Source organism: Salvelinus fontinalis, chromosome 31 (genome assembly GCF_029448725.1).
Source record: "Salvelinus fontinalis isolate EN_2023a chromosome 31, ASM2944872v1, whole genome shotgun sequence".
NCBI lineage: Eukaryota > Metazoa > Chordata > Actinopteri > Salmoniformes > Salmonidae > Salvelinus > Salvelinus fontinalis.
Window position 1 is genome coordinate 17,292,516 of NC_074695.1, and position 20,605 is coordinate 17,313,120.

Here is a 20,605-nt window from a genome sequence, read left to right on the forward strand (position 1 = left end):
TAAATTGCTATAAAACGCTTTAAATTAACTACCTTATGATGTTTTTAACTCCTATAACGAGTGAAAAGATGACCGGAGAAATATAACAGGCTAAACTAACGCTTGGAACAGGAGAGGGTCGGTGTCTTCCACGCGCGTTACGCAGCAAGAAAAGACTTGCTAGCTAAAGGTTTTTTTCATTTGTAGTGCCTGTGAACGCGCAATCGACCCCATTGGAATCGTCATCACGTAAAGGCATCCAGGGGAAGACGTAAGAAGTGTCCGTGTAGTCATAGCAATGACAGTGCCCTTTTAACTGACTTCAGAAGAGTGGCCAACATTTCTCAAATCTGACTCCATGTCAGGGAAATTGCTGTAGAATGGGCTCTGTTCCACTTAGAGACAAAATTTCAACTCCTATAGAAACTATAGACTGTTTTCTATCCAATAATAATAATAATATGCATATTGTACGATCAAGGATTTTGTGGGAAGCCGTTTCAAAAATTAGCCAAATTAGCATAAATAGTCTAAACAGCGCCCCCATCCCCAACAGGTTTTAAAGTGTTTCCATTCCCCTTTAAAACCATGGATCAGTGCGGTGACGCGCTAATTCAATTTGGCGTTCAGCGTGCACTCACTGCGTGGGACGTAGCCAGCTAGTAGGAGGCGGGATCTCTAGCGAGTTGGGCCTGTGCAAGATCTGCGGAGGAGGAGAGAGCACTGTAGCGTGGTCGAGTCTGTAGCTGACACCCGGAGAAAAAAAAGTTACTTTGAGTGCAAAAGAGACACCGAAAGAAATGTCTGGAGACGACGAGCCACAAGAGCAGACCATCGCGGATGACTTGGTCGTTACCAAGTACAAGATGGGGGCCGAGATTGCCAATCGTAAGTGAATATGAACATGTTTTTAATAGACTATTGAAGAGTTTAGACGTGACAGTCTGCTGGCTAATGTGCTAACGCTAGCTCATCTATCACAATGAAGCCATGTGCTATGTTAGCAGCTAACGATAAATTAATGACAACTTCTCCTCGGGGCTAGCGTTTGGCTTGTGTAGTTGTCTTAAGCAATAGTTCCGTCCGTTTCGTAGATATCGTAGCATTGAGTTAGCATGTTTTTGCTAACTAATTCTAAAATTAAGCTACATAAGTGTATGCATAGACAACTGCTACCTAGCGAAATGCTACGTTAGCTAGCTCACTAGCTAAGGTTATATGCACTGCCTGGAAAATTGTCATTGGTTAACATAACGGATTAGCAAACTACCTTCTGAATAAGTTGGCTATGATCCCGTTACATTTAATTAACTACTGTTTTCTACGTTTAGTTAACTAGTTAGTTAACAACGATTCATTTTAACTCATGTTTGCCAACTTACTATTTAAAACGGGTCGTTTGCACTGCTCATCTCTTAACGTACTCGCGCATGTCACTGATCTTGAACTGTTACCCGTAGCAAGTGAATCGTGTTCTCAGTGAAGCCATGGATGGTCACTCATTGTATAGGCATAAGGGCCATCAGTGTCTGTCAGTTTAGTGACAATGTATTGCCTCAGACCTGCAACGCAGTACCACACACAGCCTTAGCCAGCATATATGCTATACTCCCTATGCATCCAGAAATAGCTACTATATATATGCTGTGTGCATATCTTATACTTACTCTCTGTATCAAAATTGAAGACCTGGCTGGAGTGTATGTTCATGGGAATTTATGTAAATCCTGATCCCACGTAATGGTCCTGGGAAGGGATCTTAATGGTAGTGTTTATTGGACCAGAAGATCTACATTTGAGTCATTTAGCTGTGAAATTAGTACAAATCTTTGTGTGAGAAGTCGCCTCCCCTGGTCCTAATACCTGAAGCATACCTACCCAACCTCTTGTTCTGTCCTCCTGTGTCTCTTCCTGTCTACTCCAGAGGCCCTGAAGGCTGTGGTTGAGGCTGCAAAGGCTGGGGTGACTGTGGTCAGCCTCTGTGAGACAGGAGACGCTTTCATCATGGCAGAAACTGGAAAGGTCTTCAGGAAGGAGAAGGATCTGAAGAAAGGTATGGGGCTCATCTCATTGTTTAAGTCAATGAGTTGCGTTGACATGAGTCATGAGTGAAGTAGCTCTTAGAGTTTTGTAGTTTACTTTTTTTAATTGCAGAAAAGTTGAGTTTGGGTAAATCGCGTCTTTTCCTCGTTAACTCATATCCTCTCTCCTTGCGTCTTCAAAACAGAGGGAAGCAAGGAGAGCGGACACAAGGAATCAAAAAACGTAATATTCTTTGTTGTGCAGAAAGTTACTTAGGTTATTAGTGTAAATAAATGTCTACTTATTGCCTCCCTCAGGCATTGCGTTCCCAACCAGCGTATCAGTCAACAACTGCGTGTGCCACTTCTCTCCCCTGAAGAGTGACCCTGAGATCACACTGAAGGACGGGGACCTCATCAAAATGTAGGAACAACATATCTGTCTGCAACTTTTATGGCCGACTGTCTCATGGGCAACTGTTATTCAATTAATTTTTTGCTTCTCTGTATGGGACCTGCATGGCTGTCCCTGTTCAACTGTTGGGGGACTACCCTTCCCATGTCAGTGCATGGGCCAGTCTGATGGTCTTGCGTCTCTGCCTATCCTTCATGTGCTGCTTGTTGTTTTTGCCTGTGCAGTGACCTGGGGGTGCACGTCGATGGCTTCATCTCAAACCTGGCTCACAGCTTTGTGGTGGGAGTGACCAAGGTAGTAGCACTTGGTTGTTTGCAGTGACCGCGTCGGGATCATTATCAAGAGTGCATATGTTGATATGTTCTGTCATACAGAATGCCAGCATACAGATACATTGACGGATGTACAGCACATCAAACGTTACATGCATAGTGCAACCGTCCCGTAATGTTAGACACACAAAGGAGTCAGGTAGACAGCCATCTAGTACAGGAAAATCCAACACGTGCGTAATGTTGACTGTTTTTCATATTTTCCTATGTAATCATTTGCTATGTTATTTCACCTTCTCATCCTCTGTTTTTGCTGCATCAGGATGCTCCGTTGACAGGACGTAAGGCTGACGTTATTAAAGCGGCACACCTGTGTGCCGAGGCTGCCCTCAGACTGGTCAAGCCTGGAAACCAGGTGAAGTGATTAGCTAGCGCTTTACTGAGTGGGAAGTTGGGGACTAGCCTAGTACCAGATCTGGTTGTGCTCTAAAGCCAACTTCCATGGTGCAGTTGTCTATACAGCACAAACCGAGCGGGGACCAGGCTTATTAGGGATGCAGTGACAAGTGTGTAAAAGAAAAAAAGGGGGGGGGGGGGGGGGGGGGAAGCTTGACTAACAAATATATTTGGTATTGTAATGGTACACAGAACTCACAGGTCACAGAAGCCTGGAACAAGATTGCCAAGTCATTCAAATGCTCAGCCATAGAGGGTGAGTCCCTCCTTTTCATTTAATCTAGTTGGTGCCACGTTGATAAAAGATACATTCAACCCCTTGTGTCTTGTACTGGTAACTTGTTGGTAAATCACATACCTTGACTTTTTGTCATGTATTACACTCCTCAGGCATGCTGTCCCATCAGTTGAAGCAGCATGTTATTGACGGAGAGAAAACCATCATTCAGAACCCCACGGACCTGCAGAGGTGACATTTAATATTAGTCCCAAGACATCTGGCTTGTTTTGGTATTACTTGTAAGATGCATATGTTATTGTTTCTCGTCTTTGTCGTATGTGTCTGAGGCACCGCTGTAGCGCTAATAGTAATTGCTCTTAGGGGACAAAAAGTTTTGTTGAATTATTCATGGCCTTGTCTCGCTCTCTGTTGGTGTTGCGTAGGAAGGACCACGAGAAGGCAGAGTTTGAGGTACACGAGGTGTATGCTGTGGATGTGCTCATCAGCACCGGAGAAGGCAAGGTGAGGGACAAACATTCACTCAAAATTCCAGTCGTGTGAAGCTCACATCCGTTGATGGGTTGTACTAAAAATCTATTAAGTTCTCACATTCAGGAACAGCAAAACTGTGAGGGGAAATTATCTGTTTTTCTATGCATTGAATTACTCTATTGTGCATCTCCTGTCATCACTTTGTATGTGCTGTAAACCCCCTTCCGTTCATTGCTCTAACTTCCCATGTCTTCTACTCCAGGCGAAGGATGCAGGCCAGAGGACCACCATTTACAAGAGGGACCCAGACAAGCAGTATGGCCTGAAGATGAAGACATCCAGGAGTTTCTTCAGCGAGGTGGAGAGACGCTTCGATGCCATGCCTTTCACTCTCAGGTAGCACTTCTGCCGCAGGGAGCGGACTTTTACCTACAACTAGACTTTTACCCAGAACACCTTCAATGACAGTTGGGCCAGCAGCATACCACCCTGCATACCACTACTGGCTTGCTTCTGAAGCTAAGCAGGGTTGGTCCTTGTCAGGCCCTGGATGGGAGACCAGATGCTGCTGGAAGTGGTGTTGGAGGGCCAGTAGGAGGCACTCTTTCCTCTGGTCTAAAAAATATCCCAATGCCCCAGGGCAGTGATTGGGGACACTGCCCTGTGTAGGGTGCCGTCTTTCGGATGGGACGTTAAACGGGTGTCCTGACTCTCTGAGGTCATTAAAGATCCCATGGCACTTATCGTAAGAGTAGGGGTGTTAACCCCGGTGTCCTGGCTAAATTCCCAATCTGGCCCTCAAACCATCATGGTCACCTAATAATCCCCAGTTTACAATTGGCTCATTCATCCCCCTCCTCTCCCCTGTAACTATTCCCCAGGTCGCTGCTGCAAATGAGAACGTGTTCTCAGTCAACTTACCTGGTAAAATAACGGTAAAATAAATACAAAATAAAAAAATTGGGGAGAGAAGAGGCTATTCAGAAATTGAATAAGGCACATATACATTTTTCCACAATTAGACTATTTGATACAATAGACTGAACACATAGTTTTTGTTTCCTCGGTTTTAATACCGATTAGATATCTAATGTTTTGGTTCTCTCTTCTGCATTTTTTATATTCTCCCCTATCCCTGGATCTGTCGTTCTGTCTCAGGGCGTTTGAGGATGAGGGCAAGGCAAGGCTGGGTGTGGTAGAGTGTGCCAAACATGAACTCCTACAGCCCTTCAACGTTCTACACGAGAAAGAAGGTTAGTTGGAAGATCTAACCAGACAGAGGCTATGCATTTATGCAAAAGTACTTCGCATTACTTTTTGTGAAATTGTGTCGGATAATCCTGTAAGGGATGTGAAGGTGGCTTGACATGCAAATTAAATATTTCTTCATTGATTCAGTTCACCACTTGACCGGTACACTACAAAATGAAAGTGGCATAACCAAGTTGTTATAAGCCTAAATTTAAGGTTTCTTTTCTGTGAGTCTAGGTGAGTTTGTGGCCCAGTTCAAGTTCACTGTTCTGCTGATGGCCAACGGACCCCTACGCATCACCACAGGGCTGTATGAGCAGGAGCTGTACAAGTCTGAACACGAAGTAGAGGATGCAGATCTCAAGGTAAAGCAAGACAGATGGGCTACTTACTGTGGCACTACACTAGGACTTTGGGTTAACCTTTGATTTTTATCTGCCACACTGGACCTGTAACTTTTTGCCAACGTGAGCAGAGCGCAAACCACTTAATCAAGTGTTCTTGTGTGTGTGCTGCATGTCGTATTCATAAAAATGGTGCTGCTTGGACTCCGGTTTCATAGAAGATAATGGGAGCACCTCACGCTTGGCAAACGTTGCACGTCCACTGTAGCATGACTGTTATACCCCTGACTTGCCTAGTTAAATAAAGGTTACATTTAAATATACACATACCAGTTCCCTACTTGTACACTGGAGGGATGAGGATAAATCATCTACTGTGATTGGCTTTTCCAAGCTTGTTATGTACTAAGCTGATATGGTTGATTTGTGTTCTCAAAAACCAACCTTCTTTTCAGGCCTTGCTCCAAAGCTCAGCAAGCCGCAAGACGCAGAAGAAGAAGAAAAAGAAGGTAGGCTAACCGGAAGGTCGCTGGTTCGAATCCCCGAGCCGGCAAGGTAGAAAAATCTGACGTTCTGCCTTTTGAGCAAGGCAGTTAACCCCAAACAACTGCTCCCGTGCGCCTATGAGATGGATGTTAAGGCAGCCCCCCGGACCTCTGATTCAGAGGGGTTGGGTTAAATGCGGGAGACTCATCTCAGTTGAATGCAGTCAGTTGTGCAACTGATTAGATATCCCCTACTATTTAATGTAAATATTTCCAAGTCTCCCTTGGGAAAGAGGTCTTCTCACCTCAGTGGGACTTCCTTGTTTAATACATACATGGCCCGTTAATGTGATTGTAAAGACACATTCTGTCAGTTTTGCCTCAATCTCTCCACACTTTTCCCCCCTTGTGACAAGGTTTCAAAGACTGTGGAAACCGAAACGGCACCAGGGCAGCCAGCGCCAGAGGTCAAAGAGACCGAAGCTGCAGAATAAGACCTTCCACCCCCTGACCCAGTCTTCGTCTCCCAATAATACTGACAGACTTTTGACAACTGACCAACCCACAGAACAGATGTCAAGACCTTCCATCATGCGTTCCTGTCCCAAGACGCCCGCCTCAGTGCAGCCTAGCCTTGTGATGGAAATCTCCAAATGTTAACTGATGTCAGACTACTGGGGATGGTGCTGCTCACTGCTAAATTCAAATTCTGTCACATCCCATTTCAATCTCACTGTCCTTGAGACAGCAGGGTTCTCCCCATGATAGTAACCACTAAGTGACTCAGAAGGGCTATTGAGTAGAACAAGGGCATTTTCCCGAGTAGACTCTGTGGGAGACACGTTTATACCATCCAGTTGTTGAGCCTTGGTACTGTAATGAAAGTCAGCAGTGAATAATCCAATGATATATGAAAGCAAAGCAGGAGAGTTGAGGGTGTGATACGATTGCACTGTGCCAATGACTTTTCTGAAGGAAAACCTTTTCGGTCATAACCATGCAGTTGTATCTTTTAAATTTGTGTAAGTGTGTATTTGGGAAGTAAATGTGAAATAACTTGAACCCTCCATCATTAAACCTACTATAAACATGAAACCTTATAAACAGCCATGTTAGCAGATGACGGCTGACTACGTTGACTCGAATCGTTATGTACATTAGCAGATTCCCTAGGGTCATACCTAGCTATGTCTCTTATCACCTGCAACTAACAGTTTGTGACAACTGCTTAATGTCAGTTTCCATGGATATATCCCCTAACAGGACTACATATTAAAGGGATTTAGAGCAGAACAGGGAATTGGATAAGGGGCTTGATCTGTATGCACCACGCAAGGCAGGGGAAAAAACATTGTCACTGAAGCCCAATTATGAAAGGTTTAAATGTTCCCATTATTAAAGGATTTACGTATATTCCCGACATATTTCAGTTAATACACTGGTACTGCCACGGCTCTCGATGAATTACACCTATAGTAGTCACTGTTTACATCGGTATCTATAGCTATCTGATACTTTATTGTAAAATAAGTTTGAGGCTATTTTTGAATCTAGATTTGAAACAATGCCATGGGGGCATCAAATAACTCCATTATTGAATTTGGGTATGAGGCAACTGACCAAAGGACTAACCAACTGCTGTACCACTAGTTCCTGTGGGCTTTTCTTTCTGAATCGGATATTAGAGGGAGAGATCATTGTGGAAATGTTTCTGACTTGGTTGATTATTTTAAGCTTGTTCTCGAGAAGGAAATGTATCCTCTCTTGTATTGTAAATGTGTATGGATAGAATTCTACAAAAGTTCCTATTTAGGAGGTAATAGAGGTCCTCCCAATAAAATGTGGTATTTTGGAAGGCCTTTGAAATTGTCATTAGCAAAGCATGTCAGAATTACAACCCATTTCTAAACATATTTTATTTGCATACTTGACTGAAATGTAAATATCTTCATATAATAATTCCATGAGTAAAATCCATCGGTCATTCCACTACAATCAGCTAACGTGTTGACCCGCCGCGTGCGCTGCCAAATAAATATACACATGTTACTCAATAAGTGCACCAACACTGCTCGAGGGTTATATTTTATGCTTGACACACTGCCAATCATGCCTTTCCCATCTAATTGGTTTTTAGGAGCATATACCCACATGGGTGGTTGAAAGATGAACTAAGGCCCACACTACAGTCGGTGGTGGTAATGCACCTTAACGTTGGTTGCCAACTGCCATATACAGTCCGAAGAAGAAGCCTGAAGTAGGAGAGATTACCAGAAACAAACTCGGTTTACCCTTTTATCTGTGGATTAATTGTTGGAGTAGAAGACCTTGTGTATTTTAGGTCAAATAACAACCCAATGATTATATCCCAGGACAAATTAGCAAGCAATGTTAGAGAAACAAGTTGAGGGGAAAGTAACTAAACATAAAAATATATTTGCCCTGTCTTGAATGAAAAGGTCTTATTTTGCAATCTAAAATAAATGTGATCTCTGAGGAGAGACAGGCTCTCCCTCCATATTTCATAACAAGCACTACACTTGTCCATTCAGTAGAGGCACAGATAGAACATCTTGCGTGGGGGAAAACTCAGTGAAGATGACGTAAGGCGTAATGAAATAAGTCATGTTAACGGGGCATATGCCGTGTTCAAAACAACTGGGAACTCGGATATCTCCCACTTCAGTGCGTTCAAAACAACTGGGTACTCTGGAGGAAAAGAAAAAGAACGAGCTCTGACTGGGAAAAATCGTTTTGAACAGTCATCCAACTCGGAATTCCAACTTGTGTACACGTGCCTTATTCTAGAGCTCTGACTTTCCGATCTGAAGATCACGGAGGTCATGATTTGGCCTCATATTCTTCAGAGTTCCCAGTTATCTTGAAAGCACCATAACTCTTCCCACCTGCAAACACACAAAAAACACACCCAAATGGAGCGAGAGGGCCAATTTGCTCAGCGGAATCTATAAGAAACCTTGCAGGAATATTATCCAGGCCTGTGGCTTTGGAGCATTTAAGTTCTGCCAACATACTGACTCTTTTGGCTGTTGCTACCTTTGCAAAAGAGAAAGTGTTTGGCTGAGCCCCTAACTCTACATAATACTTCTTGACTTGGTTGCTTCCATACAAACCAGAACTGGTGGGCAGCTTGCTAATCAGCTTGCTGGCAACAGAAGTAAAAACAAATATTTGAATTCATTGGCAACCTCTGCTTTTTCATATACCACCTTCCCCTTGATGTTCAGTCCAATACTGTTTAGTTTGTTTTTGATAGTACCACTACAGCCTAATTCCTTAAATGATTTCCAAAGCTTTTTAGGGTCATTTTTGTTCTCAATTATTTTCTCAGCAAAGTAACCCCTCTTAGCTTCATCCATCCTGCTCTGTGCTTAATTTTTGTGATGTTTATAAAGGACAAAATCATGCTGCTCTTGAGAGTTCTTACATGTTTTAAAGGCCTTCTTCCTTGCTTGGATAGATTCTAGAATCTCATGATTAAACCAAGGGCTAGATCTCTGCTTTACCCTGACCCGTCTAATGGGAGCCATCACATTCACCACATCAAGGAATCTACATTTAAAGACTTCCCAGGCACAGTCTACCCCTACACTATCTAGCACAGGTGACCAGTCAATTTTACCCACTTCCTCCCTAAACTTTTCTACACAGTATTTTTTGAGTCCTCTGATTCTAACGGTTTTGTGACACTTAAATATATCTTTAAAAATCCTCCTTGTGCAAAATGTAATAAAATGAAAACTGATTCCATATACTATTACTCCACTCTGCGATATTTTAGATGTATCAGACACCAATATTAAGTAAATATTACTTTGCACTGTTTCACATATCCTGGTGGGATTTTTTATCATTTGGGTCAGAGCAAGTGATCTACAAAAGTGCAATAATACATTGTGGGTTGGGCTATTCTTTTTGCAGACATCAGTATTGAAACTCCCTAACAAAAATTATTTCCTTCAACAGGAAATCATTACAGTTTGACAACACAATTTCAAGACCTTCATAGAATGCATTCTGCTTGGGCGGCCTATAACACACCCCCAACAAAATCGGCTTGGTTTTGGGAAGGCAGATATCCAGCCAATCTCCAGATCGGCGTTTAAATCCGATCTGATGTTTAAAGCAATGTCTGATCTTACAAACGCACATATTTCCCCACCGTTCCGATTCCGATCCTTCCTGACAACAGAGTAATTACTCTCAATTTCTGAGTCACTAACAGATGAATCCAACCATGTCTCAGTAAAACATAAGACACCCACCTCTGATTTGCAAACCAACAGGCTTATCTCATCGTACTTCGGTAGTAGACTTCGGACGTTTTAAGTGCACAAAATGTAAGCCCTTCTTCCCAAAGGCCTCATTGAATTCCCGATCCACTTGTAACTCGCCTCACACTGCCCTGTATTACGCATATCGTTAATCGCTCTCTTGAACAAGGTACCTTTCCCAGGGACATGAAACAAGCTAAAGTTATACCTCTGTATAAGAAGGGGATAAAGTCTGATCCCGGGAATTATAGGCCTGTATCTGTCCTCTGTGTAACATCAAAGATCCTGGAGAGTTGTACATGAGCAAATGTATGAATATGTTAACAAACAGGGTCTAATGTATGATTTTCAGTCGGGTTTTAGAAAAACAAACTTGACTGATTCATGTCTACTTTACTTGACTGAATTCATCAGGAAAGGGATTGATGAGGGAAATATGTGTGGAATGGTACTGCTTGACCTACAGAAGGCCTTTGATACAGTTAACCATTGTCTCTTAATCTCCAAACTGGAGGCACTGGGGTTAAGCAGTATCCCTCCAGGCTGGGTAAAGTCCTATTTATCAGGATGGGCGCAAGTAGTAGAGGTTAATGGTTCACTGTCTCAGGCAAAACCAATGACTTGTGGTGTCCCGCAGGGGAGCGTGCTTGGGACTCTGTTTTATTGTATATTAACGATATGAAAGATGCTTGTTCTTGCCGTCTTTTTCTTTATGATGATGACTTTATACTTCTGGTGTCTCACAAAAGTAAAACTATGTTGGAGAGCATACTTAGCACAGAGCTTACTAACATTAGCAAATGGCTTGGAGATAATAAGCTATCTCTGCACTTAGGGAAAACTGAAGCAATTATTTTTGGATCCAGACCTAAATTGTGTAGGTCATCTGAAATCAGAGTGGAGTTAGGGGGTGAGGTGCTGACTACTAAAACCTCTGTTAGCTACTTGGGATGTATCCTTGATGGAAGCTTGGGAGGTGTGAGCATGGCCAATAAAGTGCTAGGGAAGGTTAATGCCAGGATTACATTTTTGTCTAGAAAGTCTAAGCTGCTTGATAAGGACTCCATGAAAGTGCTAGCTACTGCCCTCCTTCCATGCCATTTTGACTATGCTAGTACTTCCTGGTTTGGGGGCTTATCTAAACTTGTGAAGGGGAAGCTCCAGATAGCCCAGAATAAGCTGATCAGGGTAGTATTGAAGGTGAGTCCACGTACTCACATAGGCAGGAGCTGCTTTCAGGAACTAAACTGGCTGCCTGTTGAGGCTAGGATGTCCCAGATTAGACTAGGTTTGGTTTACAGGAGTATTTATGGTCCTGCGCCCAGATATCGAAGTTATTACTTTCCTCGTGTTAGGGATGCACACAATGACAGCACCAGATCAGGTGTTGCTGATGTGTGCTTATACAGGTTCAGGAGTAATGCTGGGAAATGTACTTTCTTGTATACTGGAGCCTCAGAATGGAATGACTTGCCTCTGCCCATAAAAACAACTTCCTATCTGGGCAGCTTTAAAAATAAAGTAAAAATATGTTTGATGTCTTCTGTGCCCATTTGAATAACCCCTATGATGTAACTGCAATGATGAGATAGATGTTCTTCTTCTCTGTTTTTGTTTTATTATTTCACTGCCATACTGTGTTCCATCTTGTCTAGCCATCTTGTCTCAAAAGGACCACAATGGAAATAAGTCCCAGACTTCGTGTTATCCTCGATGATTTTATTAATTTGCATGTATGGATTTTAAGTTTTATGTGTGCTTGTTTTTTTTAAACGTTTGAATTAATAAACTGAACTAAACTACATGCCAAAGGTTGAACGTTCGTATCGTTAGGATCGTAAGAAAATCCATACGTAAATTATTAGGATCGTTAGAAAAGCCATGCGTGAAACTTTGAAATTTCCTCTGTGAACATACAAACACCATTTTACAATTACGGACTAACATTTTTGGCTTCAACAAATCTTGCAATTATGACGTACAATAATATCTTTCATAGTTTTGTAAGTTTCATCTCACCAACAACAAAAAATGTGAGGAGTGCTACACGAACAGGCATAACGCAGTATTTAAAAAAAAATCGGAAGTCAAGGAAACCGGAAAGAGGTATCCTGCACATTTTCAAGTTAAAAGTCTCCATTCTCTATTGCTCCTCAGTTGAGTTTACATCACATTACGTAGCTAATGTAAAGGATTTGTTTGCCAGCGCAAGTCTAGATAGCACTAGCTGTATTATGACTTCAACAGTAAAGTTTCAGTCCGCTAGGTATATCTCTACAACATGGGCATATCTCTGGGTGACGTGGACATGCACCTTATCAAAATATGACTAATTCACTATTGCACCATATTTCCAACATATTTGAACATTTAATTCATCCTTCATTCAGTTGTCAGTCAATATGTCATCCATTCAGTCATTTGTCTGAGTTGCAACAGGAACTAAATCAAAGAGAATAGAACAGTCTTATCCATTTGTTTATTAAAATCCATGCGTGTATTAATTAAAGTATCAAAATTCTCCTAAATTCTTTAGACTATCACTTTAATAATTCAATGTTTAATTTAGGCCTATCCAAATGAAAAAATAGGCCTTCAACTTGTAGGCATTGCAATTTAGGCTATCATTTTGGGTACTGGTGTCTTGCAGAATAATTTTACAACTAAACTCAGCAACAACAAAAAACGTCCCTTTTTCAGGACCCTGTCTTTCAAAGATAATTTGTAAAAATCCAAATAACTTAACAGATCTTCATTGTAAAGGGTTTAAACACTGTTTCCAATGCTTGTTCAATGAACCATAAAAATGTATGAACATGCACCTGTGGAACAGTCATTAACACACTAACAGCTTACAGATGGTAGGCAATTAAGGTCCCAGTTATGAAAACTTAGGACACTAAAGAGGCCTTTCTACTGACACTGAAAAACACCAAAAGAAATATGCCCAGGGTCCCTGCTCATCTGCGTGAATGTACCTTAGGCATGCTGCAAGGAGGCATGAGGACTGCAGATGTGGCCAGGGCAATAAATTGCAATGTTTGTAAATTTACATTTGTGAATATGAAATTTGGCCAAAAGAATAATGAAATGAATTACATAAAAATGTTTCAGCTTATTTCTATCGTAGGTAAAGAATCCAAGCAGTACATCTCACCACAATAGTGTAAGATCTTCATAAATGTGTTCAATTATAAATCTACTGATGTCTTTCCACAGTTTTCTTACATGAATACAATGCCAAAAAAGATGCAACACTGTTTCTGGGTGGTCATTACAAAAGGAACAATTTGAAATTATGTTTTCCTTAAACTTCTTCATATAGTGGTTGGCAGGATAATATTTATGAATAATTTTAAAGGAAACTTCCTTAATTTTGTTAACAAGTAGGTATGTGTGTGGCCAAAACCAAACTTTTTTCCAACAGATATTATCAATAAATCCATTAAAATAAGGCATGACATAGGTGTACAACATCCTGCTGAAACAAGGTTTGTAATCGCTCTGTTGTTGAATGGACCAAAAGAGAAACACATCTTTCCTACTGATGAGTCAACAGGGTCAATGGAAGGTAGGCTCTGAGGGTCAGGTCTTGACACATTCCTTAATAATAAAGCAACACCTAAAGGAATGGCATCTAAAACAATTGAAAAATCTTTAGGTGTTATAGGGACCTTGTAAAGTGATAAGAATTCCTTATAACTAAGTAAAAGACCCTCTGCATTTACCAGCTGGCTCACCAATAGGATATTATTTCGGAACCAATATTCTAAAAACAAATAAGTATTTTTATACAATATATCCCAATTATTCCATATATAATATCTGTGTGGAGAAAAATGTGGCTTATAAATGAAGGACCATGACAAGAAAACCTGCTGATGAAAAGCAGAAATTTTCACTGGAACTTTGTCAATATTATAATTGCAAACCAACATGAAGTTAAGGCCACCAAAAGTAGAGAAGACATGATGAAGAATAAAATTCCACATAGAAGTGGGTCTTAGGAATTGTTTTATCCAACTGATCTTAAAAAGCATTATTTAAGATAGTAAAGTCCAGAAAATTCAGCCTACCATTCTCATAAGTGTTCATTACAACAGTTTCCTAATGTAATGGGTACGGTTTCTCCATAAAAAGTTGAAAAGCATCTGGTATTTCTCCTTGCTTATTTTACCGTCAAGATATAATGATAGAGCGCCATATGTTTGTCTAGAGATTCCTAATAACCAAGGCTGAAGGTCTCTTCCTTTAAATGATAAGTCCCTCTGTAGCAATTGATTTAGCTTCTTCTGGGGTTTTTTAATAAGAGGTTTAAAATTTAGTAAGCCTCTAGACTTCTGATCCTTTGTAATGGTTATGCCTAAATATGTAAGTTATTCTTTTACTGGAATACCATAATATGAAGGTCTCACACAACCTTTGACAGCTATGAGTTCACATTTATTAATGTTAAGACATAGACCAGATGCTTTGGAAAAGGGTTGTATCACATTGATCGATATGGGAATTTGGTTAGCATCTTTCAGAAAAAGTGTAGTATCGTCAACCAGCTGGCTTATAATAATTTCTTTACCAGCTATGGAAATACCTTGTACAGGACTATTATTTAAATAATTTGTAAGAAGTTGGGTGATTAATAAAAACAGGTCTGGAGAGATAGGACAACCTTGCCTAACTCCTCTCTTTAACTCAAATCTAGGTGAGGTGCCATATTTCAATTTGATAGAGCTGTTACTATTTGTATAGAGTCTTAATAGCCTTACAGAAAAAATCCCCAAAGCCAAGTCTCTCAAGGGAGTGGAAGAGGAACTGATGCTCTACTGTGTCAAATGCTTTATAAAATAATATGAAGCTATCCTCGGTTATTAGGTATGAGTAGTCAACTATATCTAATACTAGTCTGATATTGTTAGAAATATGTCTGTTCCTCATAAAGCCAGACTGTGTTTCATCAATGATTGCATCCAGGACTTCTTTAATTATTTTTGCAAGTAGTAAGGCTAATATCTTATAGTCATTATTAAGAAGACAAATTGGACGCCAGTTATCAATGAGCAGCACTTGTTTTTTAGGCTTAGGTAGCAGAGTTATTAACCCCTGACTCATTGTAGGAGGGAGAACATTGTTTTTAATACTCTCTAAAAAGACTTCAAATAGGAAGGGAGCTACTTGTTCAGAAAATAATTAGTAAAATTCTGATGTAATTCCATCAACACCTGGTGATTTATTGTTCTTTAGATGTTTGATAGACTCTTTAATCTCTTCAACTTTGATGGGTTCATCACACTGTTTAGATGTTGTATCACTGATAGAGTGAACATTATTCAGTGAGTCAAAAACATATCTGTGGATTCCTGACAGTACGTAGATCTATACATTTTTCTGTAAAAATTGCTACAGTATTTAGCGAGAAATTTTTGGTAATCTGTAATAACACCATCAATGTTGAACTTATGGATAGTGTTATTTGAAGAGTGAAATTTCTCAAGTCTAAAGAAATAGGATGAATTCTGTTCTCCCTCAATCCATTTTTTCCTAGATCTAATAAAGGCTCCTTCTGCTTTTAATCTATATCTATTTATCCAGATTATTTTGTAACTCAATCAGTTCCATCTTCTCCTCCCACGAGAGGCCGGCTGGGGACCTCTGAGAAAGGGAAGTTATCTTAATGATCACCTTTTCCTTCTCAGCTCTTCTGGTCTTAGCAAGATTACTACCATATTTTCTAAGGTATTTGGACACTTCAAATTTAAAGAGTTCCCAGTTCTTGCAATAAGATTTTTCTTCACATATTTAACCTCAACCTTAACTATATCATTATTTAATAACGAGCTATTTAGCTTCCAGTAGGATGCCCTACCAAGGTTAGTATCGGGGGTAAATATTTTGATATCAATGTAAATGGCCCTATGGTCTGTGAGGGGAGTAGTACAAATATTTGTAGTAACACACTCACTATCAATACATTTGGATATAAGCCAAAAATCTATTCTTGTTTGTCTGGAACCTGTTTTGTTACTCCAATTGAATGGTCTGTTGGCAGGAAACCTCTCCATATATCAGTAAGATCAAACTTTTCCATAAAAAGTATTAAACCCAAATTCTGATTGGTTGGCCTACCTGGGGGCCATCTATCAGTTGAATTATCTATAGTAATATTGTAATATAATAATATAGTAATATAATTATCTTTAGTAATGTTAAAGTCCCCTCCTATCAATAATAACGAATTCTGGAATTTAGATAACCAATGAAGTATATGTTTCTCTATAGATTCAAGCAACTCCTCATTCTCATGTTTGGTGTTGTACCCATAGAAGTTTACAGTAATGAGCGTAATGTCATTGTAACTGATCACAAGACAAATAAAGTGGCCAAAGGGGTCACATTCCGAGTGTAGAATATTACCACCAAAGGTATTTTTCACTGTAGTGACACCAGCGGAGCGTTCAGATCCATGGGAAAGCCAAATATTGCTGTTTACACTCTTTAGTGTAAACAGGAACTATTCTGAGAAATAAAATACAAAATAATAATTTAAATAAAAGGGTACCTACTATTTTAAGTGCATATGAAAACTGATCATAAAAAAATTGAATTAAAAATGTTTTACATATACATGTTCCTAAGACCTTTTTCACTTGGAAATAAGTACTAATAACTAAATAGAAAAATGACCGTGTAAAGTCAGAGCAGACCTGTATGCCCTTAAAAACAGTATCTTAGTTACTGTATACATAAAAACAACTTTCAGTCTTCTTCGCAAGTGTGTAAACAAAATAGGCCTTCTGGTCATACAAGAACAAACTAATAAATTGAGGTACCGAGTATTCCGAAACATATTAGCCTGATGTTTGTTAGGTAACGTTAATCAATACAAGGAAAATGTGAATACCATGGCCGAAACCATCAATCTGTTCCTTCTGGTGAGATTTTAGAGATGAATATTGATTTCTGAAACGTTGATGAAGCCTCGTCCTCCGACGAAGTAAGCATCCTTTCCCTCCTTTCGTGCTTTCTTGATCGTCCATGTCGAACTACATTCACCAAAATACGAAGTATACACGCAATGGACACCATTTCCGTACTTTTAGGGACCAAAATGCAATTCTTCAGGAAATGGGCGCGGCTTCACAACGTTTTCAGATCTAAAGAAAATGGCGGAAAATATGCAGCCGAAGTCCGACGAGCGGATACAAATTAAATGCTCTAACTAATTATGACAAATGTTAGGAAAATGTTGAGCAATGTAATAAAGCAATGACTTTTCAAATAGGTTACACGTTATGTTGGCTACGCTATCTTTTTTAAAATGTATTTTTAATTATGAACAAAACAAATACAAAAATAGACAAATACATATCGATATACATTTTCAAATTGTCAAAATATTGTATTGCTTTTTGTTTTTAAATGTACTGATAAATTCAAAATAATATTTCAATTCTATCTTAAATAATTTGAAGAGGGGTTTGTTCTCCGCCCATTTCATTTTATGGATAAAGAATCTTCCATGAAAATAAACAAATTAACAATGAAAGTTAAATCAGGGTCCATTTCATTTCAATCAAAAATAAAACATATCAGAGTCTCTCATTAACATTAATAGTCATTTATTTTAAAATAAAATCTAACTCACTCATAAATCTTCTGACATAAGAACAGTCCCAAAATAAATGGTCAAGCGTTGCTGGGTCACAACCACAAAATACACTTTTGTTATCAATAGCTATTTTGAATCTGTGTTTAATAAAGGTCTTTACAGGGTAGATTCTATGAATGAGTTTGTATGATACTTCTTTCACCTTATTAGATATAAACTCAGCAAAAAAATAAATGTCCTCTCACTGTCAACTGTGTTTATTTTCAGCTAACTTAACATGTGTAAATATTTGTATGAACATAACAAGATTCAATAACTGAGACATAAACTGAACAAGTTCCACAGACATGTGACTGACAGAAATTGAATGATGTGTCCCTGAACAAGGTGTTGTTGTCTGTTCACACTGCTATGCTTTATCTTGGCCAGGTCGCAGTTGTAAATGAGAACTTGTTCTCAACTAGCCTACCTGGTTAAATAAAGGTGAAAAAGGGGGGGGTCAAAATCAAAAGTAACAGTCAGTATCTGGTGTGGCCACCAGTTGCATTAAGTACTGCAGTGCATCTCGTCCTCATGGACTGCACTAGATTTGACAGTTCTTGCTGTGAGATGTTACCCTACTCTTCCACCAAGGCACCTGCAAGTTCTCGGACATCTCTGGGGGGAATGGCCCTAGCCCTCACCCTCCGATCCAACAGGTCCCAGATGTGCTCAATGGGATTGAGATTCGGGCTCTTTGCTGTCCATGGCAGAACACTGACATTCCTGTCTTTCAGGAAATCACGCACAGAACGAGCAGTATGGCTGGTGGCATTGTCATGCTGGAGTGTCATGTCAGGATGAGCCTGCAGGAAGGGTACCACATGAGGGAGGAGGATGTCTTCCCTGTAACGCATAGCGTTGAGATTGCCTGCAATGACAACAAGCTCAGTCCGATGATGCTGTGACACACCGCCCCAGACCATGACGGACCCTCCACCTCCAAATCGATCCCGCTCCAGAGTACAGGCCTCGGTGTAACGCTCAGTCTTTCGACGATAAACGCAAATCCGACCATCACTCCTGGTGAGACAAAACCTCGAATCGTCAGTCAAGAGCACTTTTTGCCAGTCCTGTCTAGTCCAGCGACGGTGGGTTTGTGCCCATAGGCGACATTGTTGCCGGTAATGTCTGGTGAGGACCTGCCTTACAACAGGCCTACAAGCCCTCAGTCCAGCCTCTCTCAGCCTATTGCGGACAGTCTGAGCACTGATGGAGGGATTGTGCGTTCCTGGTGTAACTCGGGCAGTTGTTGTTGCCATCTTGTACCTCTCCTGCAGGTGTGATATTCGGATGTACCGATCCTGTGCAGGTGTTGTTACACGTGGTCTGCCACTGTGAGGATGATCAGCTGTACGTCCTGTCTCCCTGTAGCGCTGTCTTAGGCATCTCACAGTACGGACATTGCAATTTATTGCCCTGGCCACATTTGCAGCCCTTGTTCTGAACGCTGCAAGAGGGGAAACGCTGAGAATTTACGATTGGACAATCTGACAACGCTCTGAATTTAAGAACACCCAGAGCGCACTCTGCCACTCCATATTGAATAAATGAACACAACAATGTCTAGCTAGTAAACAAAACAAAGGAGATGATCGTGGACTTCAGGAAACAGCCCCCTATCTACATTGACGGGACAGTAGTGGAGAGGGTGGAAAGTTTTAAGTTCCTCGGCGTACACATCACGGACAAACTGAAATGATCCACCCACACAAACAGCGTGGTGAAGAACCTCAAGAGGCTGAAGAAATTCGGCTTGTCACCAAAAACACTCACACATTTTTACAGATGCACAATCGAGAGCATCCTGTCGGGCTGTATCACCGCCTGGTACGGCAGCTGCTCCGCCCATAACCGTAAGGCTCTCCAGAGGGCAGTGAGGTCTGCACAACGCATCACCGGGTGCAAACTACCTGCCCTCCAGGACACCTACACCACTCGATGTCACAGGAAGGCCAAAAAGATCATCATGTTAAACAGCCATCACTAACATTGAGTGGCTGCTGCCAACATACTGACTCAACTCTAGCCACTTTAATAATGGAAAAATGTATGTAATCAATTTATCACTAGCCACTTTATATAATGCTTACATACCCTACATTGCTCATCTCATATGTATATACTGTACTCTATACCATCTACTGCATCTTGCTATCTTGATGTAATGTATCTCTAGCCACTTTAAACAATGCCACTTTATATAATGTTTTCATACCATACATTACTCATCTCATATGTATATACTGTACTCTATACCATCTACTGCATCTTGCCTATGCCGTTCGGGCATCACTCATTCAAATATTTTTATGTACATATTCGTATTCATTCCTTTACACTTGTGTGTATAAGGTAGTTGTTGTGAAATTATTAGGTTATATTACTTGTTAGATATTACTGCATGGTCGAACTAGAAGCACAAGCATTTCGCTACACTCGCATTAACATCTGCTAACCATGTGTATGTGACAAATAAATGTGATTTGATTTTGATTTGTTACGCTAACAAGCTAGCAAGAGGTTGCATAGCAACATAGTCAACTTCCGGTAGATAGGCGTAGCGCTAGTATGCTCAACTGAAAGGATAACCTTCGTTTCAATAATACTAAAATGAACTAATAGTATGTAGAATATACTCATTAAGTATACAGTATGTTAGTATGGGTATTGGAACACAGCCCATGACTGTTGAAATCTACATATCCCAGAATGTATGAGCGTCCAACA

At 40.4% G+C, this 20,605-nt stretch overlaps 1 protein-coding gene across 1 annotated transcript; it reads left to right on the forward strand.

Annotated features, from left to right (window-relative positions):
- The first annotated feature begins 625 nt into the window (after positions 1-625).
- LOC129829686 (proliferation-associated protein 2G4-like) lies at positions 626-7,790 on the forward strand. The gene is made up of 13 exons (XM_055891544.1): positions 626-867; positions 1,904-2,032; positions 2,319-2,424; positions 2,640-2,709; positions 3,010-3,102; positions 3,336-3,399; positions 3,534-3,612; positions 3,807-3,885; positions 4,118-4,251; positions 5,014-5,108; positions 5,344-5,471; positions 5,906-5,959; positions 6,352-7,790. Exons 1-13 carry the CDS (start codon positions 780-782, stop codon positions 6,427-6,429), a joined length of 1,197 nt encoding a protein of 398 aa, XP_055747519.1. The 5' UTR covers positions 626-779; the 3' UTR covers positions 6,430-7,790.
- The last annotated feature ends 12,815 nt before the right edge of the window (positions 7,791-20,605 follow it).